This window comes from Nerophis ophidion, linkage group LG09 (genome assembly GCF_033978795.1).
Source record: "Nerophis ophidion isolate RoL-2023_Sa linkage group LG09, RoL_Noph_v1.0, whole genome shotgun sequence".
NCBI classification, from domain to species: Eukaryota; Metazoa; Chordata; class Actinopteri; order Syngnathiformes; family Syngnathidae; genus Nerophis; species Nerophis ophidion.
The window spans coordinates 44,085,731-44,113,230 of NC_084619.1; the positions used below are offsets into that span (position 1 = coordinate 44,085,731).

General features: G+C 40.1%; 1 protein-coding gene across 1 annotated transcript in view; it reads left to right on the forward strand.

Annotated features, from left to right (window-relative positions):
* The window catches only part of atp6v1ba (ATPase, H+ transporting, lysosomal, V1 subunit B, member a), a 158,683-nt gene that overhangs the window by 121,568 nt on the left and 9,615 nt on the right, over window positions 1-27,500 (forward strand). Inside the window, exons 10-13 of the mRNA XM_061911041.1 lie at window positions 8,456-8,606; window positions 17,983-18,065; window positions 19,810-19,914; window positions 20,089-20,218. Coding sequence (XP_061767025.1) covers window positions 8,456-8,606; window positions 17,983-18,065; window positions 19,810-19,914; window positions 20,089-20,218 — 469 coding nt within the window. The remainder of the gene's footprint in view (window positions 1-8,455; window positions 8,607-17,982; window positions 18,066-19,809; window positions 19,915-20,088; window positions 20,219-27,500) is intronic.

Here is a 27,500-nt window from a genome sequence, read left to right on the forward strand (position 1 = left end):
GAAACCCGCCCAAAAGAGGACATGTCCGGTGAAAAGAGGAGGTATGGTCAGTCTATCATAGCCTAGTCGTTGCTAGCATGCCGTGTGTTGTTGTTTTTTTGATTGATTGAAACTTTTATTAGTAGATTGCACAGTACAGTAAATATTCCGTACAATTAACCACTGAATGGTAACACCCCAATAAGAATTTCATTGTTTTAAGTCGGGGTCCACGTAAATCAATTCATGGTGCCTCGTAGGGGTGCAACGTATCAAAAAACTCACGGATTGGATCATTTTTTTCGGATCAGCAAAAAAAAAAAAAAAAAAAAAAGACAAATAAACAGAAGTTTTGCCGTTGTGTTTTGTAACACTTTTAAATTATTAAATTAAAATATATTACATCTAGTTCAAGTGCACAAGGCATAATATCTTCTTTTTAACATAATTAATGAAAAACAGTGCCACATAAAAAGGGATTTCTCCTTTCCTCTGCTGCTTGTGTCAGTACCTGCACAAGGTTATTTTCGTAGAGGGGGCGTGTCTTCTCATCTCCCACTCTGCTCTAATGAAATGAGCGCTTATGGTTACACAGTTCCGCTGGACCTCCACCCCTCTGTCGTGAGCGCAACAGATGACGCCCGGGATTGTTCGTCCACAAATTTTTTCTTCTCTTGCTCATAAAAATCTGGCACAATCTTATCGTTGAAGTTGGCGAGCGACGGGATGTCGTAATATGGCTGAAACACTTTCAGCATGTGTTTAAAACCCTCGTTTTGCACAATGGAGTCTGCACCTATAAACACACCGATTAAATGGCACGGAGCGTTCAAGTTCCTCCGTTACTCCGCTCACGATTACCACGAACAATTATTTATTTATTTTTTCATAAATCACGTGTGTGCCGAACCGAAGATATTGATCCGAACGGATCACGGATCAATGTTGATCCGTTGCACCACTAGTGCCTCGATGTGCATTGTTTACAAAACGTGCGCTACTTAATTTGTCCGTGTCGTTCGGTACATCTTCAAACCGAAACCTCCGTACCGAATCGGTTCAATACAAATACACGTACCGTTACACCCCTAATACAAATACACGTACCGTTACACCTGGGGATACGCTCTGGGCCTGCTGGTCTTTCGGGGTCGGCGCCTCTGGCTACTGCATCCGGGTTGCATGTCTGGAGATCCTGGGTTCCACCGTCCATCCCTTTCGGGTGCCCGTCTTGGTTGGGGCCGGCTGGGTCTAGTCCCCTCATCCATTGTGGTAGCTTGGTGCGGCAGGGTATTCTGAGTTGCTGCGAGACGGCCAGCTGCTGGGGTAGTGATGTTGTATGTCAGCATGTCTGTGATATTATTTTAAATGGGTTTTTTTTGTGTGTATATATGTATACAGAGGTATGTGTGTATATGTATGTATGTGTGTATGTATATATGTATATATGTGTGCATTTATGTATGTTAATGTGTGTATGAATATATGTGTATATATGTATGTTGGTATATATATGTATATATGTGTATGTATATATGTATGTGTATATATATGTGTGTAGGTGTATGTGTACATATATATGTATGAATGTGTGTGTATATATGTATGTATATATGTATGTGTATGTGTGTATATATACATATATGTATTGCATACATGCATGTGTGTGTGTGTGTATGTATGTATATTTATATGTGTGTGTATATATATATATTTATACATACATAATTTAATTTTTATTTATTTGTTTATATTTTTTGGGTATATTATGTTTTTTGTATTTATTATTTTTTTTTTTGTTTTTTTTTTTTTTTTGTTTTTCCCCTCTCCCTCAGGGAGGGGACTTCGACAGTGTGGTTGCTGGTTGTTCCATCTCCAATCGTTGGGGTCCCTGCGGGTAGTGTGGGTGGTTCCCGCGGCCCTGTGCTGGGTGGTCCTGTGGCGGCCGATTTGGGTGGGGTGGCCTGGTGTGGACCGCACCGTGCTCCTGGGGGTGGGGTCGGGGCGGCTCGGCTGCTGGTGGGTCGTGGGCGGTCTTCCCGTCCGGTTGCGAAGAGTCTCTGGGTTCCCTTGGGCGGGTTGTCCCGTCTTTCTGCCCGTGTGGGGGGTTGTCTCTAGCTGATTTGGGGTCTGGCCGTCCATTGCTTCTCTCGTGCCATGCCTCTGCCAGGCGTGTCTGTCTGCGGCCTGCTGCTTGCTCTTCTGGGCGGCGCGGTGGGTCGGGCTCTGGGGTTCCCGTCGCTGGCTGGCTGTGTGGGGCCAGTGGTCCCTGGTTCCCTGGGCGCTACACCTGCTGTTTGGGTTGGGCTCTCTGGGCAGCTGGGGCCGTACTCTGGCTCCCACGCACACTGGGATTCAAATATATTGTACATACAAACACACATATACTCACACACACACACCGTTATTCATACATACAAACGTACATACATAGGTACCTACGCTCCTACATACATGCACTAATACAGTACATACCTACATACTCCAAGTTTGTCCACACGTACCTTCACAGTACAAAAATACACATACTGTACATATACATTCACTGTACAAACAAACATACATATACTGTACATATACATTTACTGTACAAACATTCATATACACATTCTGTTCATATACAAGAACATATACATACAAAAACTCATGCATAATCATGTTTCATCAAACATATATCAACGTTGTTGCCCTAGGGTAAACTGGGTAACACATGGCATACTGACAAAGCTTAACCCATTGTCACTATAACAATCTACTAGATTAATAGAGGTTGCCTCTCTCTCTTCCCCTCCATCTTTCGGTATTCCTTTTTTTTTTAATCTTTCTAGTTATCATTATGTATACGTATTGTTGCATTTGAACAACTGTATTGTTGATAATAGAGGTAAACTATTGGTATTGTTCATGATCAATAGCACTTTTTCTATTGGTATTTGGTTTGCTCCAGTTGTAGTGTAAAATTGCTCATTGTCATTTCTATATTATTTATTTCACTAACTGCTTCTTTGCTATCACTTGTACGATCATATTTGTACATATCGTATGTGCTGGTGTTGTTCTATTGTTGTTGTTGTTATTGTTGTATTTGCTGTTGTTGTTTTTGTCTGACTGTCTAATCCCCCTCTTATCCCCATAATTTCCCCCTCTGTCTTCCTTTGTTTCTCTCTATCCCCTCCTACTTCGGCCCGGCTGCACCAAATGATAATATAAATACATTTAATAAAGTTAAATTCAAATAAGGCAACATGAGAAGTATCCTACACTTCTCTTTTGTATAGTAAATCTGAACAGCCGATATAGGCATCTACATCAACTATATGATTTGCCTGAGAAGCTGGACAGGACAAAAAAAAAAAAAAGAAGAGCCCCTGCGCATGCGCATTGTATACATCCAACGAATCAATGACTAAATTAATCGCCAACTATTTTTATAATCAATTTAATCGATTAGTTGTTGCAGCCCTAATATATATATATATATATATATATATGTATGTATATATGTGTATATATATATATGTATGTATATATGTGTATATATATATATGTATGTATATATGTGTATATATATATATGTATGTATATATGTGTGTATATATATATATGTATGTATATATGTGTATATATATATATATGTATGTATGTGTATAAATATGTATATATATGTATGTGTATACATATGCATATATATATGTATGTGTATACATATGCATATATATATGTATGTATGTATATACAACTATACATATATATATTTATATATGTAAAGTTCGACTCAGATTTTAAATTCGAAAAACCAATCAGCAGCGTTGTTCAAAAAAGATTCTATCAATTACGTCAAATAGCGAAAGTGAAACCGCCTCTGTCAGGACATGATCTCGAGGAATTATTTCACGCCTTTATCTCGAATCGTTTAGACTACTGCAATGCCCTGTATGTAGGCATTAGCCAGGCCTCCCTCGCCCGCCTGCAGCTCCTGCAGAACTCTGCTGCTCGTCTGCTAACACAGACCCGCAGACGTGAGCACATCACCCCTATATTAGCGTCCCTTCACTGTCTCCCTGTGCGTTATTGAATCAATTTTAAACTCCTTCTATTTGCTTTTAAATGTCTAAACAACCTCACGCCAACATATGTCTCCGACCTCCTTCAGCCTTACTGCCCCACTCGATCCCTAAGATCAGCCGATCTGGAACGACCTACCTCTGAGTGTTAGACAAGCCTCCTCTCTTCCTGTTTTTAAATCTCTCTAAAAACATACTTTTATTCCTTGGCTTTTAACACTAAGTGATATCCATCCTGCAATGGCGCCCCATTACACACCTGCTGTGAACCTGTTTTTATGTTGTATTTATTTATTTTTTATCATGTTCTGTTTGTGTTGTGTTTTTTGCTCGGTCCTCGTATTATCTTTTACCCTGTCCATAGTACAGCACTTTGGTTACCCCTGTGGTAAATTTTAAATGTGCTTTATAAATAAAGTTTATTTGATTTGATTTGATGTGTGTGTGTATATACGTATGTATGTATGTATGTATATATTTACATATATCTGTATGTATGTATGACGTATAGTGTGTGTGTGTGTGTGTGTGTGTGTGTGTGTGTGTGTGTGTGTGTGTGTATACAGTGGGGCAAAAAAGTATTTAGTCAGCCACCGATTGTGCAAGTTCTCCCACTTAAAATGATGACAGAGGTCTGTAATTTTCATCATAGGTACACTTCAACTGTGAGAGACAGAATGTGAAAAAAAAAAACAGGAATTCACATTGGAAGAATTTTAAAGAATCTATTTGTAAATTATGGTGGTAAATAAGTATTTGGTCAACCATTCAAACCTCTCACTGATGGAAGGAGGTTTTGGCTCAAAATCTCACGATACATGGCCACATTGATTCTTTCCTTAACACGGATCAATTGTCCTTTCTCCTTAGCAGAAAAACAGCCCCAAAGCATGATGTTTCCACTCCCATGCTTCACAGTAGGTATTGTGTTCTTGCGATGCAACTCAGCATTCTTCTTCCTACAAACACGACGAGTTGAGTTTATACCAAAATGGATACATGGATGATACAGCAGAGGATTGGGAGAATGGCATGTGGTCAGATGAAACCAAAATATAACTTTTTGGTATAAACTCAACTCGTCGTGTTTGGAGGAAGAAGAATACTGAGTTGCAGTGATTTCTCCAGATTCTCTGAACTTTTTGTCCTGCATTTTGAGTTTCGAGTCATTTCAAGTCTTTTTAACCACAGACTAATATATAAGGTTGTGTATGCTTTTAAAACGCTGTATGTATTTAGTATTAAAAAAAAACAGTGCTTACACTGCACTTCATAATAGCACTATTAACCAGTTATTCTAAACATTTAACTCATTCCTTTACAGAATAAACACATTTCAAAAAACAAGTGCAACCGTACTTATTTGCACAAAAGTGTTAACATTGTATTTCCATGGAATATTGCATTGTAACTAGTTCCACAGCAGTTTCTATCATGTTCTTACCTTATCTCATTGATCTCATCTCATACTGTATGTCTGTTTATATGTGCGTACACATAGAAAACATAACAAATACATGAACATAACAATGAATAGTGCTGTACTTTTTAGATGTCAGGGCTCGATGGAATATGTACACATTCTTAATATAGTACACATTTTAACTGACCTTTATTTGACTATGTTTGTCTTTTTGTAGGTGGCTAAAATATGCGGTGCTGCTGACCGCCGTCTAACGTTACGTTACTGTTTGTGATACAATCACTAACGTAACGTTATGTGTAGGTGCCTCATGCAACCCTGCTTAAAAAAAAAATCACTTGACAAAAAGTATGAATAAGGTAGCAAACTACAGAGGACGCAACAGATTGCCGTGTTTGCAATGACGTTATAATCATAGACATCTTATAAGTAGACGCAGAATTGGCTGCTGTGACACAAGCAATTTGGCCGCCATCTTGAAGTGGTGATGAGGAGCAGGCAAGCAGCCTAAACTGACAGTTGACAAAGATGCTGGGCTGATATTCAGCGTTTTCCTGCTCAAATGAGCGGACTGTTGAAAATAGGAATTGGGGGATTACTTTTCACAAATAAGATTTGACATTGACATACTATTGGTTGTATTTTGTGAAAAGAATATTACCACAGAGTTAAGCAGGAGCAAAGAACTACAATATTTGTATGTGAAAATCACAAAGAAATCTTCTGGGGGAGGATGACCCCCCTACAGGTATGTGGTTTACAAACTTTCAGGCCCACCTAAAACAAAATTCACCAGCCGCCACTGATTATGATGCATTCTCATTTTATCGTAACCACAGATAAGTCTTCAAGTAACAATATTCAAATATTAACTTTGTTGGGTAAGACAGAATTTGGTTTTATTCTGAATCCAGTGAAACAGATTGGTGGTTTTAGCTGAAATAAAGACTTCCAGGTGTTTATATATGTTTGAGTATTTGTCAGACACTTTTATCCAAAGCAACATACATGAAAAATACATACAAAACAATCACTGTAAACATGATCATTTAAAGGAAGAATGTAATAGAAAATATCAATACAAAGTGTCAAGACAGAATAAACCATCTGCTGTTGCACCAACAGAGTATAAGTCTATAACAGTGCTTCTCAACCTTTTTTCAGTGATGTACCCCCTGTGAACATGTTTTTAATTCAAGTACCCCCTAATCACAGCAAAGCATTCTTGCTTGAAAAAAAGAGATAAAGAAGTAAAATACAGCACTATGTCATCAGTTTCTGATTTATTAAATTGTATAACAGTGCAAAATATTGCTCATTTGTAGTGGTCTTTCTTGAACTATTTGGAAAAAAAAGATGTAAAAATAACTAAAAACTTGTTGAAAAATAAACAAGTGATTAAATTTTAAATAAAGATTTCTACACATAAAAGTAATCATCAACTTAAAGTGCCCTCTTTGGGGATTGTAATAGAGATCCATCTGGATTCATCAACTTCATTCTAAACATTTCTTCACAGAAAAAAAAACTTTAACATCAATATTTATGGAACATGTCTACAAAAAATCTAGCTGTCAACACTGAATATTGCATTGTTGCATTTCTTTTCAGTTTATGAATTTACATTCATATTTTGTTGAAGTATTATTCAGTAAATATATTTATAAAGGATTTTGAATTTTTGCTATTTTTAGAATATTTAAAAAAATATATCATGTACCCCTTGGCATACCTTCAAGTACCCCCATTTGAGAACCACTGGTCTATAGGTCCGTAAGATATATAGATATCTAATGTATTCATACATTGTTTATGTAGGATATATGCATGTATATATAACCTAATCATATTGTTTCTTTAACTTAAAAATAGCTGACTGTTTTTTTCCCCTTCTCTGGGATTATATTCCCAGTTTTGATCTCAGACGCCTGGTCATTCATAGAAAATAAGAATATTCTATTACTGTTAAGCAAATTATGAACACGCCAAGACATGTGTCTTTTATCATAGTTACACGTATGACAAAAAAGTGCGTGAGTATCAGTGGTATTCAGTGAGGTAATATGAATTAAATGTGCTGACAGTTCATTGCTCCTGCCAAAGGAATTGCTCTGAGTGGAGGGGATCACCACTCCAAGATGGCGGCCCCGCGTCACGTCAGCGGCAATAGGCAGTAGCGCTCCATGCTGTGTCTACTTATAAGATGTCTATGGTTATAACGTTAGCAGTGAGTTTACAGCCTCACTGATTTAACTACACATCAAATAAAAGTTACTTTACTCAGCCAATAGACATTAGCTTACATTCAAAACGTACCCTTCTTTGTGCAACTTCAAATGTCGAACGAAGTTGGAAGTTGTTGCGTCTCCGTCTGTAATCTTCCAACCGCATGTTTTGCATACGGCAATTCCTGTTTTGTTGACCAAGTCGTAGTTTTAATACCCGTACGAAACACTTTATGGCATAATTTTATTCACTTATTCTTCTGTTGTTTGAAAGCTCTTCTTTGTTGGTTTTCCTGCAATTTGATTGGATGAATGCTGTGTGACGAAAATAACGTGAATGTCATTTGATTGGCTGTTGTACTGACAGGTAGCGCACAAGCTGTCATCGCACACATGTTGACAAACACGCGTACACAATGGAAGATACGGAGCGCTCCTGAATAACTTTTTAATCGTTGGGTTTTGGGGAAAGTTGCAAGTCATGTCAAGTCAAAAGGCTCAAGTCCAAGTCAAGTCCCAAGTCATTGATGTTAAAGTCTAAGTCGAGTTGCAAGTCTTTTTACATTTTGTCAAGTCGAGTCTAAAGTCATCAAATTCATGACTCGAGTCTGACTCGAGTCCAAGTCATGTGACTCGAGTCCACACCTCTGATATATATATTGCAGTGACAAACATCATCGGCGCACAACTTTAAAATAGCATTTTATTTTCATTGACACTGTCTCAAGAATTTTTGTTTCATGAACCACCTGTATCACCCTAAGGTCTCTGCTGCCCGAGAGGAAGTGCCTGGTCGTCGAGGCTTCCCAGGTTACATGTACACTGACTTGGCCACTATCTACGAACGTGCAGGCCGAGTCGAGGGCAGAAACGGCTCAATCACCCAAATCCCCATTCTCACTATGCCTAATGACGGTAAGTGCTGCCATCCCAGAACAAAGGCCATACAATTTGTGAAGACAGAGGCATCAGATACAAAACCCATAACCAGTGAAGTTGTCAATTTGTGTAAATCATAAATAAAAACAGATTACAATTATTTGCAAAATCCTTTCCAACTTATATTCAATTGAATAGACTGCAAAGACAAGATATTTAATGTTCAAACTGCGAAACATACTTTTTTGCAAATAATCATCAACTTAAAATTTAATGGCAGCAACACATTGCAAAAAAGTTGGCACAGGAGCATTTTTACCACTGTCTTACATGGCCTTTCCTTGTAACAACACTGTAAACATTTGAGAAATGAGAAGACCATTTTTTAAAGCTTTTCTGGTGGACTTCTTTCCCATTCTTGCTTGATGTACAGGTTAAGTTTTTCAACAGTCCAGGGTCTCTGTTGTCGTATTTTACGCTTCATAATGTGCCACTCATTTTCAATGGGAGAGGTCTAGACTACAAGCAGGCCAGTCTAGTATTCACACTCTTTTACTACAAAACCACGCTGTTGTAACACGTGCAGAATGTGGCTTGGCATTGTCTTGCTGAAATAGGCAGCGGCGTCCATTAAAAAGACATTACTTGGATGACAACATATGTTGCTCCAAAACCTGTAGGTGCCTTCCAGCATTAATGGTGCCTTCACAGAGGTGTAAATTACCCATGCCTTGAGCACTAATACCCTCACAGATGCTGGCTTTTGAACTTTGTGACTATAACAGTCTGGATGGTTAGTTTCCTCTCTTGTTTTGGAGGACATAATGTCCACGCTTTCCAAAAACAATTTGAAATGTGGACTCATCAGAATACTTTTCCACTTTGCATCGGTCCATCTTAGATGAGCCGTGCGCAGCGGCGGCATTTCTGAATATTGTTGATAAATAGTTTTCGCTTTGCATAGTAGAGTTCTAACTTGTACTTATAGATGTTGCGACAAACTGTAGTTACTGACAGTGGGTTTTTTAAGTGTTCCTGAGCCCATGTGGTGATATCCTTTACACACTGATGTCGCTTTTTGATGCAGTGCCGCCTGAGGGATCAAAAGGTAGTTTTCGGCCTTTGCCGCTTACGTGCTGTGATTTGTCCAGATTCTGAACTTTTTGATGATATTACAGACCGTAGATGGTGAAATCTCTATATTTCTTGCCATAACTAGTTATGAATTGTTGTTCTTAAACTGTTCGACAACTTGCTCACGCATTTGTTCACAAAGTGGTGACCTGCTTTTATACCCAATCATGGCACCCACCTGTTCCCAATTAGCCTGTTCACTTGTGGGATGTTCCAAATAAGTGTTTGATGAGCATTCCTCAACTTTCTCAGTCTTTTTTTCTACTTGTGCCAGCTGTTTTGAAACATGTTGCAGGCATCAAATTCCAAATGAGCTAATATTTGCAAAAAATAACAAGAGTTTACCAGTCCGAACGTTAAAGGCCTACTGAAATGAGATTTTCTTATTTAAACAGGAATAGCAGGTCCATTCTATGTGTCATACTTGATCATTTCGTGATATTGCCATATTTTTGCTGAAAGGATTTAGTAGAGAACATCGATGATAAAGTGCGCAACTTTTGGTCGCTAATAGAAAAGCCATGGCTTTACCGGAAGTATGTGCGCGTGACGTCACGAGTTGCAGGGCTCCACACATATTCACATTGTTTTTAATGGGAGCCACCAGCAGTAAGAGCTATTTAGACCGAGAAAACGACAATTTTCCCATTAATTTGAGCGAGGATGAAAGATTTGTGTTTGAGGACATTGATAGCGAAGGACTAGAAGAAAAAAAATCATGTTTAAAAAAAAAAAGGCGATGGCATTGGGACAGATTCATATGTTTTTAGACACATTTACTAGGATAATAATCAGCACCTCCAAGTCCGAGTCCATGGTTCTCGCCCGGAAAAGGGTGGAGTGCCATCTCCGGGTTGGGGAGGAGACCCTGCCCCAAGTGGAGGAGTTCAAGTACCTAGGAGTCTTGTTCACGAGTGGGGGAAGAGTGGATCGTGAGATCGACAGGCGGATCGGTGCGGCGTCTTCAGTAATGCGGACGTTGTATCGATCCGTTGTGGTGAAGAAGGAGCTGAGCCGGAAGGCAAAGCTCTCAATTTACCGGTCGATCTACGTTCCCATCCTCACCTATGGTCATGAGCTTTGGGTCATGACCGAAAGGATAAGATCACGGGTACAAGCGGCCGAAATGAGTTTCCTCCGCCGGGTGGCGGGGCTCTCCCTTAGAGATAGGGTGAGAAGCTCTGCCATCCGGGAGGAGCTCAACGTAAAGCCGCTGCTCCTCCACATCGAGAGGAGCCAGATGAAGTGGTTCGGGCATCTGGTCAGGATGCCACCCGAACGCCTCCCTAGGGATGTGTTTAGGGCACGTCCAGCTGGTAGGAGGCCACGGGGAAGACCCAGGACACGTTGGGAAGACTATGTCTCCCGGCTGGCCTGGGAACGCCTCGGGATCCCCCGGGAAGAGCTAGACGAAGTGGTTGGAGATAGGGAAGTCTGGGCTTCCCTGCTTAGGCTGCTGCCCCCGCGACCCGACCTCGGATAAGCGGAAGATGATGGATGGACTAGGATAATTCTGGGAAATCCCTTATCTATCTATTGTGTTGCTAGTGTTTTGTGAGATTAAATAGTACCTGATTGACGGAGGGGTGTGTCCACGGGTGTCTCGACGCCAGTGTCTGAGGGAAGTCGACGGCAGCTGTATGGACAGCGCGAGCTCAGCTGATCTCCGGTAAGCGGCAACCTTTTACCACAATTTTCTCACCGAAAACTGCTGGTTGACATTTGGTCGGGATCCATGTTCGCTTGACCGCTCTGATTCATAGTAAAGTTTCACCTCCGGGAATTTTAAACAAGGAATCACCGTGTGTTTGTGTGGCTAAAGGCTAAAGCTTCCCAACTCCATCTTTCAACTTTGACTTCTCCATTATTAATTGAACAAATTGCAAAAGATTCAGCATCACAGATGTCCAGAATACTATGTAATTATGCGGTTAAGGCAGACGACTTTTAGCCGCGAGTCATGCAGCGGTAATATTTCCTTACAGTCCGTGACGTCACGCGCATGCGTCATCATTCCGCGATGTTTTCAACAATAAACTCCACAGAAAATTTAAAATTGCAATTTAGTAAACTAGACCGGCCGTATTGGCATGTGTTGCAATGTTAATATTTCATCATTGAAAAACAAACTATCAGACTGTGTGGTCGGTAGTAGCGGGTTTCAGTAGGCCTTTAAGTATCTTGTCTTTGTATTGTATTCAACTGAATAGACAGTAGGTTGAATAATATTATAAAATCACATCCACAAGCAGACTAAAACTCTTCATAAAGTCTTCCCAGAGAAGTGAATGGCATAATGGCTGCAAAGGGATGGATTAACGCCATATTGTTCCAGTCCAGCACATGTATTGGACATGTGTCCTGGGACGGATCTGTTGGAAGGGGGGCACCACAAAATAGCCTTTTCACCACAATTGAAGTGAAGGAATTGCAAGGATTTTTTTATGACAGGTTAGTATTACTTCCTTTAGTGCACTTTTTGTTTGGAGGGAGGACATTTTTTTGTCTGGGTTGTCCTCATGGATAGCTAAAAATGTCAGTTCAGCCTGAAGTTATGGTTTTGATATTGGACACCACAATTGGTATAAGACATTCTGGAACCTTCAGCGACACTTATTATAAAATGTGAATGACATTTGTGGCACATCCTCTGGGTTGTGTTCAAAATGCTTTGCAAGACATGCTGCAGATATATGTCTCGCTTGTTCGCCTGCAAAGAAGCTTTTCTTGATGGTAACCATGTTTTTCAACCAATTACATGTTTTGTGTGTGGTTTTACGTGCCCTCAAGGGGCAATGTACCAGATTTTTATTTTGTAATGTTTTTTGACAGTTCAAGTCCTTCTGACTTAAGGGGCCAGACAGCGCCACCATGTGGTGTATATGTCAGACACATAATAGTACAGGCAATACTGTCTTTAAAAATGTGTCAGGATGTGTGGTGTATAATCCTTCCTCTCTGGAAAAATACCCACCACAATAATGTAATAAAAGCCCAAAATATTTGACATAATGCTTCTGACGAGTGGATATTACCATCCAAAAATGAGTGTTTATGTGTTCTTGTTGTCACTATTCAGGCAAATACAGTCGTGGTCAAAAGTGTACATACACTTGTAAACAACATGATGTCATGGCTGTCTTGAGTTTTCAAAAATTTCTACAACTCTTATTTTTTTGTGACTGAGTGATTGGAGCACATACTTGTTTGTCACAAAAAACATTCATGAAGTTTAGTTCTTTTATGGGTTTATTATGGGTCTACTGAAAATGTGACTAAATCTGCTGGGTCAAAAGTATACATACAGCAACAGGGGTTGTCAATTGTGGTGATGTAAAAAAAATCAAAATAAAATCAAATTAGCTTCATGGCATGACCTTTTAATTCATGTGATTGATTATGATTGACGACACCTGTTAAGTTCTCTTAGCCCATTTAAATAGGGCTCATGTGATGCAGCATTAGACTCGGTTATAAATCCGACAATGGGAAAGTCACGGACCTCAGCATAGATCTGGAAAAACGAATCATTGACTTGAACACGTCTGGAAAGTCACTTGTAGCAATTTCAAAGCAGCTTAAAGTCCCACTGAGGTCACTGCCATGATCAGGAAGAAAACGCAAGCTCTCACCTGCTCCTTAGAGAAAAGTGGTCAGGATGATCAAGAGTCAACCTAAAACCACCAAAAAGCAGGTCTGCAATGAATTAGAAGCTGTTGGAACACAGGTGTCAGTGTCCACGGACAAGCGTGTTTTGCATCGCCATGGACTGAGAGGCTACCATGCAAGAAGGAAGCCCTTGCTCCAGAAGCAACAACTTAACGCTCGTCTAAAGTTTGTTGCTGATCACATGGACAAAGATAAAACCTTCTGGAGGAAAGTTCTGTGGTCAGATGAAACAAAAATTGAGCTGTTTGGCCACAATACCCAGCAATATATTTAGAGGAGAAAAGGTGGGGCCTTTGATCCCAGGAACACCATCCTACCGCAAGGTGGTGGTAGTGTTATGCTCTGGGCTTATTTTGCTGCCAATGGAATTGGTTCTTTACGGAGAGTAAATGGGACGATGAAAAAGGAGGATTACCTCCAAATTCTTCAGGACAACCTAAAATCAACAGCCCGGAGGTTGGGTCTTGGGCGCAGTTGGGTGTTCCAACAGGAAAATGACCCCCAAATTCCCCAAAAAGGAATGGCTAAATCAGGCTAGAATTAAGGTTTTAGGATGGCCTCCAAAGTCCTGACTTACGTAAACCCCATTGAGAACGTGGACAATGCTGAAGAAACAAGTCCATGTCCGAAAACCAAGAAATTTAGCTAAACTGCACTAATTTTGTCAAGAGGAGTGGTCAAAAGTTTAACCAGAAGCTTGTGGATGGCTACCAAAAGCGCCTTTTTGCAGTGAAATTTGCCAAGGGACACATAACCAATTATTAACAACGCTGTATGTACAGTTGTGAACAAAATTATTCAGCCCCCACACAATTTTGGTGTTTTAGCAAGTTGGACATTTATTCCGTATTTTATTTATAGTCATATTAAATAAACATGCATTAAATAGACAAATGCAACTTGAATTACAACATTATATTTTGTAACATACCAAACAGTGTCATTTCTCTTAATATCTCATTGACAAAATTATTCAACCCCTTGAAGATCATAACTCTTAAGAACAGAATTTGAATAAGGTCTTTTCAATCAGGTGTTGAAAACACCTGTAGATGTGATTAGAACCATAACGAGCAACAATTAAACTGATTGAAAAAGACTGTGACGCTCAGCTTCTTGTAGATGGTCAATGGTGTATTTGCAACATGGTGAAGTCCAGGGAGTGGTCAAAGAAGTCAAGAGAGGAGGTAATTTCTCTTCATAAGAAAGGATATGGATATAAGAAAATAGCAAAGACATTACACATTCCAAGGGACACAGTTGGGAGCATAATTCGCAAGTTTAAAGCTAAAGGCACAGTGGAAACACTACCTGGGCGTGGTAGAAAGAGGATGCTGTGTGCAACTGCTGTCCGGTATTTGAAGCGTACAGTGGTGAAAAAACCCCACGTAACAGCTGAGGAACTACAACAGGACATTGCAGAGGGGGGAATGCAGGTTTCGTCCAAGACATTAAGGCGCGCACTACGAGATAAAAGCCTCCATGCTAGAACTGCGAGGCGCACTCCACTTCTGACTACCAGGCACAGGAAAAATAGACTCCAGTATGCCAAAAATCATCTGGACAAACCCCAAATGTTTTGGGAAACTGTTCTATGGAGTGATGAGACAAAACTGGAACTCTTTGGGCCTATGAATCAACGTTATGTCTGGAGGAGAAAAAATTAAGCTTACAAAGAGAAGAACACCTTTCCTACTGTTAAGCATGGTGAGGGGTCAATCATGCTCTGGGGCTGTTTCTCTGCCTCAGGTACTGGGAATCTCCAACGCGTTCAAGGCATTATGAATTATATTTCCTACCAGGATATATTAGCTGCAAATGTCATGAAGTCAGTGACGAAGCTGAGGCTTGGGAGACGTTGGACCTTCCAACAGGACAACGGACCCAAGCATACCTCCAAATCAACATCAGAGTGGTTGCAGAAGAAGGGCTGGAAGACTCTGGAGTGGCCTTCACAGTCGCCAGACCTAGATCCTATAGAAAACCTGTGGTGGGACTTGAAGAAGGCAGTTGCAGCACGCAAACCCAAGAATATGAAGGAACTGGAGGCGTTTGCCCAAGAGGAATGGGCTAAAATACCTGTAGATCGTTGCAAGAAGCTTGTGTCCGGTTATGTATCACGTTTGAAGGATGTAATTACTGCCAAAGGGTGTTCTACTAAGTACACTGTAAAAAAAAATTCTGTAAAAAAAAACGGTAATCTACTGGCAGCTACGGCTGCTAAACGAAAACCATAAAATTAAGGTAAAACACTGTAAACCAAATAATGATCAAAAACATTATATTTACAGACATTTTTATTAAACGATTTGCGGAAAAATATCGAATTTTTACAGATTTTTACTAAATTGTTAAGATCAACCACCTTTGATAAAGTGACGATGCAAACAGTTCTGCAGAAATGTACCTTTTTTCTACAGAGTTTTTCCAATTTATTACGATCAACCAACTTCAATGAAGTGACAATGCTGGCAGTTCCACAGAAAAATACAGTTATTTTACAGATTTGTTCTGAATTATTAAGATCAGGGGCCTCCAACTCAGTTTGTCGGGGGGCCACTGTATGTAGAAACTACGTGAAAAGCGGATTCACCTTCTTTGAATGGCTACACTGACCTGGCAACATATTTGCCAATTTTCACGAGGGACTCCCTGCGACCCTCGCGAAGGGTTGTCCCGATGTTGACCGGACAAGTATGTTTAAGGAGTGCCAATACAGCACTGCCCTTATTGTCCTCGATAACCACTCTGCGTTTTAGCTCATTTACTAGACAACGCAGTGAGCATACTGTGACGCATGTTGTGCATGGCTTTGATTGATATACTATATTGGCTGAAAGACATACTTCATCTACAGCCATACAAATTACACTGACGGTAGCAGTACAAACAATTTAACACTGTTACAAATAGGCGCCACATTGTGAACCCACATCAAAAAAGAATGGCAAACACATTTCGGGAGAACATCTTCACCGTAACACAAAATAAACACAAAAGAACAAATACCCAGAATGCCAAACAGTGCTACTCTTCCGGGCTACACCCCCGCCACCACCCCACATCACCGCCCCCCTCCGTGCGTCGGTTGAGGTGGGCGGGATTTGGTGGTTGCGGGGGTGCAGCCCGGAAGAGTAGCGCTGCTTGATGTTCTGGGTATTTGTTTTTTGTGTTTATTTTGTGGTACGGTGAAGATGTTCTCCCGAAATGTTTTTGTCATTCTTTTTTGATGTGGGTTCACAATGTGGCGCATATGTGTAACAGTGTTAAATTTGTTTGTACGGCCACCGTCAGTGTGACTTGTATGGTTGTTGGCTGTGATAAAGTATGTCTTGCAGTCTCCATTGTGTGTCATATTACAGAGAAAAATGTCAAATTGTTAGTATGAGCATACACCTCTATATAACAGGCTTTACATATTTTTCAACTCGAATATAAAACTACACATAAATATTAAGATAAATAAGATTTTTCTTAAAATTACATATAAAACTGTTAGATTGTTAGTATGGACATAGACTTTTATATAACAAGCTACATATTAAATGAAAGTTAATTACCGGTAATTGTACATGAATTTGAAAGTAATTTGAGAAAACAGCAAATGATATGTATTATTAATATGGTATTTTTCTGTAAAAAAAATTGAAATATACATAGTTTGTCATTACTGGCATATTACTTAAAAAGACAGGCGGTTTGTTTATTTACAGATAATGTCTTCAATTCTACAGTTTTATAACCTATTTAAAAAAAATTTTTTTAAATTGCAGTAGAAATTTAGAGTAAATTAACCATAAAAATAGGATTTTTTTTTTACAGTGTACAAAAGATGCATGTTACTAGGGGGTTGAATAATTTTGTCAATGAGATATTAAGAAAAAGGTCCTTTTTTGGTATTTTGTAAAATACAGTGTTAAAATTTAAGTTGCATTTGTCTATTTGACACATCTTTATTTGATATGACTATAAACAAAATACGGAATCCATCCATCCATCCATTTTCTACCGCTTATTCCCTTTTGGGGTCGCGGGGGGCGCTGGCGCCTATCTCAGCTACAATCGGGCGGAAGGCGGGGTACACCCTGGACAAGTCGCCACCTCATCGCAGGGCCAACACAGATAGACAGACAACATTCACACTCACATTCACACACTAGGGCCAATTTAGTCTTGCCAATCAACCTATCCCCAGGTGCATGTCTTTGGAAGTGATAGGAAATACGGAATAAAGGTCCAAATTGCTAAAACACCAAAATTGTGTGGAGGTTGAATCATTTTGATCACAACTGTATATTTTTGACCCAGCAGATTTGCTCACTTCTTTAGTAGACCCATAATAAAATCATAAAATAACCAAACTTCATGAATGTTTTTTGTGACAAACAAGTATGTGCTCCAATCACTCTATCACAAGAAGTAAGAGTTGTAGAAATGATTGGAAACTCAAAACATGACAATATGTTATTTACAAGTGTATGTCAACTTTTAACCACGACAGTATGTTACATGCACAAATCTACCAAGACATTTTTCGTATCTTAGTTACCATTATTACCAGATTGTGCTTTTAAATTAAAGGTTATTGTCTTATTTATTTTCCCGACAGATATTACCCACCCAATTCCTGATCTGACAGGGTACATCACTGAGGGTCAGGTCTACGTGGACAGGCAGTTGCACAATCGTCAGGTATATTACATTCTTACATTCTTAGAATTTTCAAAATCGTCTAGCATCTCATTAACCAACTTGATTTTCATTCATTCAACAATAAAGTTATTTCTTTTTTCCGCTATGTTAATTTTTTTTTTTTTTTTTTACATCAGGGTAGAGCTGCAGCTATCGATTATTTTAGTAATCCAGTAGTCTATTGGTTAGTTTTTTCAAACATTCCATTAGATGATAAAACACACTTTATAGCCCAATGCGTAGTTTTAGTTAAACTAGTTGAACTAACAGTTTTCATCCATACATTAATTTTTTTATTCTAAAAACATGCACTAATTGAAATTTTACTTTCATCATGTGTGCGTTAATAACACTGCTTGTCGCATGCTTAAGATTGTACTCACGCAAATATTCCTTCAAAGGGACGCACGCTCAAAGAGACACAATTAAATTTCCCTATTCTTTGTTACACACACGCTTGAGTTGCATGAATTCCAAGGTGTCTGTCTTGCCACAACACAAGCTTTAATTGAGAGCAAGCTGCAACTATCCATAGTACTTCTAAAATACGAATCCTCACCACCAGGGCGTAAAATAAAAATTGTTTCTTCCAAATCTATTATCACTGGAGGACTACAAGAAAAGAAATGGCTAAGTATGCTGGACACACACCGAGCAGGTATGTGTGTGAGCAGAAGCTAAGACCTAAAGCTTCTATGTAAAGTAGGGGGGATTGAGCCAGATGTCGATATTGGATATTAGAAAATATTGTTTTATGTTTTGTGTTATTTTTTACAAAGTCAGGGAGGAACTCTCTGAGTACAGGAAGGCTTTGAGGGCAAACCACAAATGGTTTAAATGGGAGACAATAGTAGTTTTTGTATTGTTTAGTTATTTTGCAGTAGACATTTTATTTTGTTAAAAAAATTATGTACAGTAACTGATGCATTCAATACCACAAATTTAATATTTCATGTGATATTTCATTACTAGGTAACTAATAATCTGATACAATACGCTTTGTAAAATTGTATTTTGTTTACTTTTAGTTATTTGTTATAAAACATTTTCAATGTCATAATCTATTGTTAAAGCATCAGGATGGTACTCAAAATCAGATCTAAGGCCCAAATTCCCTAAAATCTAAGTTTTTTTATAATCAAGTTGATCGATTCGTCCTTGCAGGATGTCAGGATGTCTAAATCTTTTTAACTAAACACGGCAGACTGAAAAATCTAAGAATTTATGGCCCCTTTATTACTTTTCATTGACCCAGGTCAAAACAAACTAATTTAGCGATGCTGGTTATGGCTAATAAATAAATAAATACCCTCATCATTTTATATAAAGGTAAAAAAATCCTTTCAGAATAAAAGTGCAGATTATTGTATTTTATTTGCCGATGTAAACACCCACCTTTTGAGAATCACTGATTAAAGAAACAAAAGCTTACTTGTCAACTTTATGTATTATTTCTATTATTAGATAGATACATAGCACTTTATTAATTCCTTCAGGAGAGTTCCCTTGCCAAAATTAAAATTGCAGCAGCAGTGTACAGAGTTGAGATGTATTATTGTTGAGATATTATTCTTATTAGTAGTACATATTTATTTCCTATACGTGATGTCATCATACTCTGTTTCTGGCTGTATTGTAGTTGTTGCATTTCCGTCTAATTGACCAATGTATGTCACATTAGAAACGTAATGATTTATATGTATCATTTATTGCCATAACATTTGTAAATATGCTTGTCTTCCAGATTTACCCACCTATCAATGTCCTTCCCTCTCTGTCACGTTTGATGAAGTCGGCTATCGGTGAGGGTATGACCAGGAAAGATCACGCTGACGTCTCAAACCAGCTGGTAAAACATTGTCTATGCCAGAACTTTTCAAAATATGACTGTGATATATAAATATTGTTCCAGCTTGCACTGGCAGCTAAGTAGAAGCTAAATGCTTTTTATCTCGTCATGAATTGAGAGATAAAATGCATTCTGGTATGCATAAGTTTTCCTCTTTTTACCCCCAACTTACAGTATGCCTGCTATGCCATTGGCAAGGATGTTCAGGCCATGAAGGCTGTTGTAGGAGAAGAAGCTCTTACCTCTGATGATCTGCTCTACCTGGAGTTCTTGCAGAAATTTGAGAAAAACTTCATTGCTCAGGGTGAGTAGAGTCCAAGTCTAGTTGTTATTCTTTTGGTGTCCTTTCACTTTTAAAAGGAAACCTAAAACAAAATGTTATTGCCTATTAGTAACTGTTTTGGTGTATTTGAGATCTGCTTAAATCTTCGGAAATTTGAAATAAAACCATGGAGGTATGGCGTGGATGTTTATAAAACAATCTTACCTTCATACTTCCTCCTAACGAGCTGATTGGAATTTGCGCAAGTTGTGACTGCTTTCCCCAATTGTGAAGTCAGCGGATTATCCATTTATAGTAGAGATTTACCTGAAGAGATCTGCGCGAGTCCACAATTGTAGTCCGACGTTATAGTCGATAAGCTCCCTTTTTTCGCTATCCTCTTGTTGTGGGGCACACTGGTTTGTACGCACACACCCATCCTCCACTGTTGCCATTTCTAATAGAAAGTAGTGTATAGTTCTAAATTATATCTGTCAGTAGACTCCATATCAATCAATCAATCAATGTTTACTTATATAGCCCTAAATCACTAGTGTCTCAAAGGGCTGCACAAACCACTACGACATCCTCAGTAGGCCCACATAAGGGCAAGGAAAACTCACACCCAGTGGGACATCGGTGACAATAATGACCCAGTGGGACGTCGGTGACAATGATGACTATGAGAACCTTGGAGAGGAGGAAAGCAATGGATGTCGAGCGGGTCTAACATGATACTGTGAAAGTTCAACATGATACTGTGAAAGTTCAATCCATAATGGATCCAACACAGTCGCGAGAGTCCAGTCCAAAGCGGATCGAACACAGCAGCAAGAGTCCCGTTCACAGCGGAGCCAGCAGGAAACCATCCCAAGCGGAGGCGGATCAGCAGCGCAGAGATGTCCCCAGCCGATACACAGGCGAGCAGTACATGGCCACCGGATCGGACCGGACCCCCTCCACAAGGGAGAGTAGGACATAGAAGAAAAAGAAAAGAAAGGGCAGATCAACTGGTCTAAAAAGGGAGTCTATTTAAAGGCTAGAGTATACAAATGAGTTTTAAGGTGAGACTTAAATGCTTCTACTGAGGTGGCATCTCGAACTGTTACCGGGAGGGCATTCCAGAGTACTGGAGCCCGAACGGAAAATGCTCTATAGCCCGCAGACTTTTTTTGGGCTTTGGGAATCACTAATAAGCCGGAGTCCTTTGAACGCAGATTTCTTGCCGGGACATATGGTACAATACAATCGGCAAGATAGGATGGAGCTAGACTGTGTAGTATTTTATACGTAAGTAGTAAAACCTTAAAATCACATCTTAAGTGCACAGGAAGCCAGTGCAGGTGAGCTAGTACAGGCGTAATGTGATCAAACTTTCTTGTTCTTGTCAAAAGTCTAGCAGCCGCATTTTGTACCAACTGTAATCTTTTAAGGGTAGACATGGGGAGACCCGAAAATAATACGTTACAGTAGTCGAGGCGAGACGTAACAAACGCATGGATAATGATCTCAGCGTCTTTAGTGGACAAAATGGAGCGAATTTTAGCGATATTACGGAGATGAAATAAGGCCGTTTTAGTAACGCTTTTAATGTGTGCCTCAAAGGAGAGAGTTGGGTCGAAGATAATACCCAGATTCTTTACCGTGTCGCCTTGTTTAATTGTTTGGTTGTCAAATGTTAGAGTTGTATTATTAAATAGAGTTTGGTGTCTAGCAGGACCGATAATCGGCATTTCCGTTTTTTTGGCGTTGAGTTGCAAAAAGTTAGCGGACATCCATTGTTTAATTTGGTCAGCTTTAGGGGCATGTAGAGTTGGGTGTCATCAGCATAACAGTGAAAGCTAACACCGTATTTGCGTATGATGTCACCTAGCGGCAGCATGTAGATGCTGAAGAGTGCAGGGCCAAGGACCGAACCCTGGGGACCTCCACACGTTACCTTAACATAGTCCGAGGTCACATTGTTATGGGCGACACACTGCATCCTATCAGTAAGGTAAGAGTTAAACCAAGACAGCGCTAAGTCTGACATACCAATTAGTGTTTTGATACGTTCTAATAAAATATTATGATCGACAGTATCGAAAGCAGCGCTAAGATCGAAGAGCAGCAACATAGATGACGTATCAGAATCCATCTTTAGCAATAGATCATTAGTCATTTTTGCGAGGGCTGTCTCCGTGGAGTGATTTGCCCTGAAACCGGATTGAAAGGTTTCACATAGATTGTTAGACGCTAAGTGTTCATTTAACTGCTCCGCAACAATTTTTTCGAGGATTTTTGAAATAAAGGGAAGGTGAGACACCGGTCGGTAGTTTACCATGAGGTCAGGATCGAGGTTAGGTCTTTTAAGAAGAGGATGAATAACCGCTTTTTTGAATGCTAGGGGAACAGTGCCCGAGGAAAGTGATAAGTTTATAATATTTAGCACTGATGGACCTAATAATACAAAGAGCTCCTTGATCAGTTTCCCAGGAAGAGGGTCAAGTAAACATGTTGTTTGTTTTATTCCATTTACACGTTGTAACAATTCCTCTAATGTTATTTCCTCAAAACGAGAGAAACTATTTTGGAGGGCAGTATCCGCCGTATATACCGTCGTATCAGTGTTAATAGAACCCCGTTGTAGCTGGGACACATTGTCTTTAATCTCCTTTCTAATGACTTCAATTTTCTTACTAAAGAATTGCATAAAGTCATCAGCTGAGTGGGTGGAGCTACTGGAAGGGGTCCCTTGATGTGTTAGCGATGCTACCGTACTAAACAAAAATTTAGGATCGTTTTTATTACGGTGGATGAGATTTGAGTAAAATTTAGCTTTAGCTAAGGTAAGCATGCATTTATAAGTTATTAAACTATCACTCCATGCTTGATGGTGCACCTCAAGTTTAGTCGTGCGCCATTTGCGTTCCAGCTTTCTACATAATAATTTCTGAGCTCTAGTTTCTTCTGTAAACCACGGGGTGCGCTTTTTTGGAGCCTTTTTTAACTTTAGCGGTGCTATGTTATCAATGGTTTCGCGTAGGGCGTCGTTAAAGTTGTTAGTGAGGTTATCAATAGAGCCCACATATTTTGGGAATGGTGCCATTACCGAGGGCAATAGGTCAGCAAGAGTTGTCGTTGTGGCCGTATTAATGTTGCGGCTGCTATAGCAGTTATTATTATTATTAGTTTGACGAACATGCGTCTGAACCCTGATTTTGTAAGGTAATGATCGGACAATACTTTAGTATACGGGAGTATCGTAACTTTGGAAACGGTGATACCCCTGACAAGCACTAGGTCTAGCGTATTACCGTTGCGATGCGTGGGTTCATTTATTATTTGTGTGAGACCACAGCTATCAATTATAGTCTGGAGCGCTACGCACGGTGGGTCCGATGGGGTATTCATATGGATATTAAAGTCCCCCATTATGATTATATTATCGGCGTGTGTCACTAGATCAGCAACGAACTCTGAGAATTCATTGATAAAGTCCGAATAGCGCCCTGGGGGGCGGTAGATAACAGCCAGGTGTAGATGCAGCGGTGTGACAGACCTCATAGTAAGCACCTCAAACGATTTATATTTATTATTTATGTTAGGACTAAGGTTAAAATTTTCGTTGTATATTAGTGCGACCCCCCCACCCCTTTTAAGCGGACGGGCAATATGCGCATGTGTAAAGTTAGGAGGACATGCCTCATTTAGCGCAAAAAAGTCGTTTGGTTTAAGCCAGGTTTCGCTGAGACCGATGACGTTAAGATTGTTGTCTCTGATAATATCTTTAACTAACAACGTTTTGGGAGACAATGATCTTATGTTTAAAAAACCTATATTATAGGTAGTGGGCTGTTTTAGGGAATTTTTGATCAAATTATCCGTAGCAGCAATATTAATTAGGTTGTGTTTATTTGTGTTTATTATGCCCAGTGCATTTAGTATAATTACGACCATATCTAGGAATTGATACGACGGGAATTTTCCGATTGTTTGATTGTTGCTTTGATAAACTGCACGCATCATGGTTAGCCACCTCAGTAACGGGGATTTTCCGATTGTTTTTTTGTTGCTTTGATAAACTGCACGCATCATAGTTAGCCACCTCAGTAAAACACATGTCCAACTCTGAAACACTCAAAGCAGAAAAAACTTGTTCTAATTTAACTGACTCCTTAACTTGTTCTAATTTAACTGACTCCTTACCCAGACCAGTAGTCTCGCATCTTCCATTTAAATCCGGCTGCAGGATGGAGGGAAGTGGTGTCCTGTGGGGATTAGCCTTCTGCTTTGTTTTTAGCCCCGCTCGGCATCCGCGTTTCCGATCACACCGCTGGCGTCTGCTCCGTAGACGGCCCCCGCTGCTACTAGACTCCCCTGCTTCACAGGCCGCTGGATGTAGCCGCCGAATTATTCGCATGCTAATTAGCAAGTCTAGCACGCACGCGTCTATCAGTCCAAAACGGCCCGATATGTCCACATCCAGAAGTGTCTGGCGGTCGTACGTGATCACGGAGTGACCACGATGTGAGCCAGCCATAAAGTTTGTAGAATTGTCCGGTATTTCTGCCAAATGTTCCATCTTTAGCAGGAGCTCCTCGAGGTCGCAGCCCTTCCGGGCGCCGCCATCTTAATGTTGATATGAAAGCGTTAAAACTACAACATGGCTGGTGAGGAGAAGACAAAGTCCAAGTGGAGGCACATAAATAATACCGGCCACAAAATGGCGCACCCTAAAGAGACTGTCAGAAGGGCAGCTAGAAGGTCTGTGCAACATAATCGATGCAACATGTTGACCAAAGAACCACTATCACATGTTATGTTGACCACAAGGAAGTGTTTTAATTGTGAAACACAATTATAGTATGACCCCCCTTAAGATACCATTTTATGAAGTGTAACCATTCCTAAGAAACTTTCATACTCTTTTAAACCTATATTACTTTTTTACACAACTCTGTTCTTGAGTTGTCTATTAGCTGTATTCACTACCTTTTCTCTGAAAAGGAAGTGAAAGGTAAAATTAACAAGTTGGGTAGAACATGTAATGGGAGTGTCCTGATCTAATAGTGATATTGCAGGCCTCAAATTATAACTTTTTAAGGTCAAATGTTGCCTCTAAGGAGGGCTAATATTTTAGGGCACCAAGGCAAGTAGGAAGGGCACCAAGGAAAACGTTATTTTGTTTGGAGGCAGGGGCTCCAAAGTGCGCGCGCGTGTGTGTGTGTGTGTGTGTGTGTGTGTGTGTGTGTGTGTGTGTGTGTGTGTGTGTGTGTGTGTGTGTGTGTGTGTGCGTGCGCGTGTGTGTGCGTGGTGCGTTTACAAACCCCGTTTCCATATGAGTTGGTAAATTGTGTTAGATGTAAATATAAACGAAATACATCCATCCATCCATCCATCCATTTTCTACCGCTTATTCCCTTTCGGAGTCACGGGGGGCGCTGGCGCCTATCTCAGCTACAATCGGGCGGAAGGCGGTGTACACCCTGGACAAGTCGCCACCTCAAAACGAAATACAATAATTTACAAATCATTTTCAACCCATATTCAGTTGAATATGCTACAAAGACAACATATTTAATGTTCAAACTGATAGACCTTTTTTTTGCAAATAATCATTAACTTTACAATTTGATGCCAGCAACACGTGACAAAGAAGTTGGGAAAGGTGGCAATAAATACTGATAAAGTTGAGGAATGCTCATCAAACACCTATTTGGAACATCCCACAGGTGTGCAGGCTAATTGGGAACAGGTGGGTGCCATGATTGGGTGTAAAAACAGCTTCCCAAAAAATGCTTAGTCTTTTCACAAGGTACACCCTATTGTCCACAACTGCATGTGCAAATAGTCAAACAGTTTTAAGGATTTCAACATCTACGGTCCATAATACCATCAAAAGGTTCAGAGAATCGGTATAAATCACTCCACGTAAGCGGAATGGCTGGAAACCAACATTGAATGACCGTGACCTTCGATCCCTCAGACGGCACTGTATCAAAACAACGACATCAATCTCTAAAGGTTATCAACACATGGGCTCAGGAATGGTAAATGGTAAATGGGTTGTACTTTTTATTTTGTCTTTTTGAACAAGACAGGTGCCTTGACCACTCCCGAACTGTGAACCATCACTGTAGACACTTTTCGCCTTTGACACTTTAACTGCTGCTGTGACCCACGGTCACCTCCATATTTATACTGTTGACTGTCAATCAGAATGTGCAATGGTGTTGTGTTACTTGTTGTGCTTTGTGTGTACATTTTTTTTTTTTTTTTTTTTTTTTAGCTAATTACCGTGTGACTTGTTAAAGGGTGGACTAGCAAAGTAAGATTTTCATTGTACGGCAAACTGTCCGTTTAACTGTGCATATCAATCTTGAATCTTGTATAGCGCTTTTCTACCCCTTTTTTTAAGGAGCCCAAAGCGCTTTGACAGTATTTCCACATTCGCACATTCACACACACATTCACACACTGATGGTGGAACACTTCAGAAAACCACTGTCACTAAATACAGTTCGTCGCTACATCTGTAAGTGCAAGTTAAAGCTCTACTATGCAAAGCGAAAGCCATTTATCAACAACATCCAGAAATACCGCCGGTTTCTCTGGGCCCGAGATTATCTGAGATGGACTGATGCAAAGTGGAAATGTGTTCTGTGGTCTGACGAGTCCACATTTCAAATTGTTTTTGGAAATATTCGACATTGTGTCATCCGGACCAAAGGGGAAGCAAACCATCCAGACTGTTATCGACGCAAAGTTCAAAAGCCAACATCTGTGATGGTATGGGGGTGCCCGGACGGGCTGCGACATCGAGGAGCTCCTAGTAAAGATGGAACATCTGGCAGAAATACCGGACAATTCTGCAAATTTCATGGCTAGCTTACAGCGTGGTCACTCCGTGATCGCTTACAACCGCCAGACACTTCTGGATGTAGATAGATCGGGCCGTTTTGGACTAAACCTGCTAGCCATCATGGGAATACCTCGCCGGCTACATCCAGCGGCCTGTGAAACAGCGGAGTATAGTACCAGCAGGGGCCGTCTACGGAACAGACACAAGCGGTGTGATCAGAAACGCGGATGCCGAGCGGAGCTAAAAACAAAGCAAAAGGCTAATCCCCACAGAACACCACTTCCCTCCATCCTGAAGCCGGATTTAAAAGGAAGACACGAGCCTACTGGCCTAGGTAAGGAGTCAGTTAAGTTAGAACAAGTTTTTTCTGCTTTGATTGTTTCGGAGTTGGACATGCGTTCTACTGAGGTGGCGAACTATAATGCGTTCAGTTTATCAAAGCACCAAACAAAAATCTGAAAATTCCCGTCATATCAATTC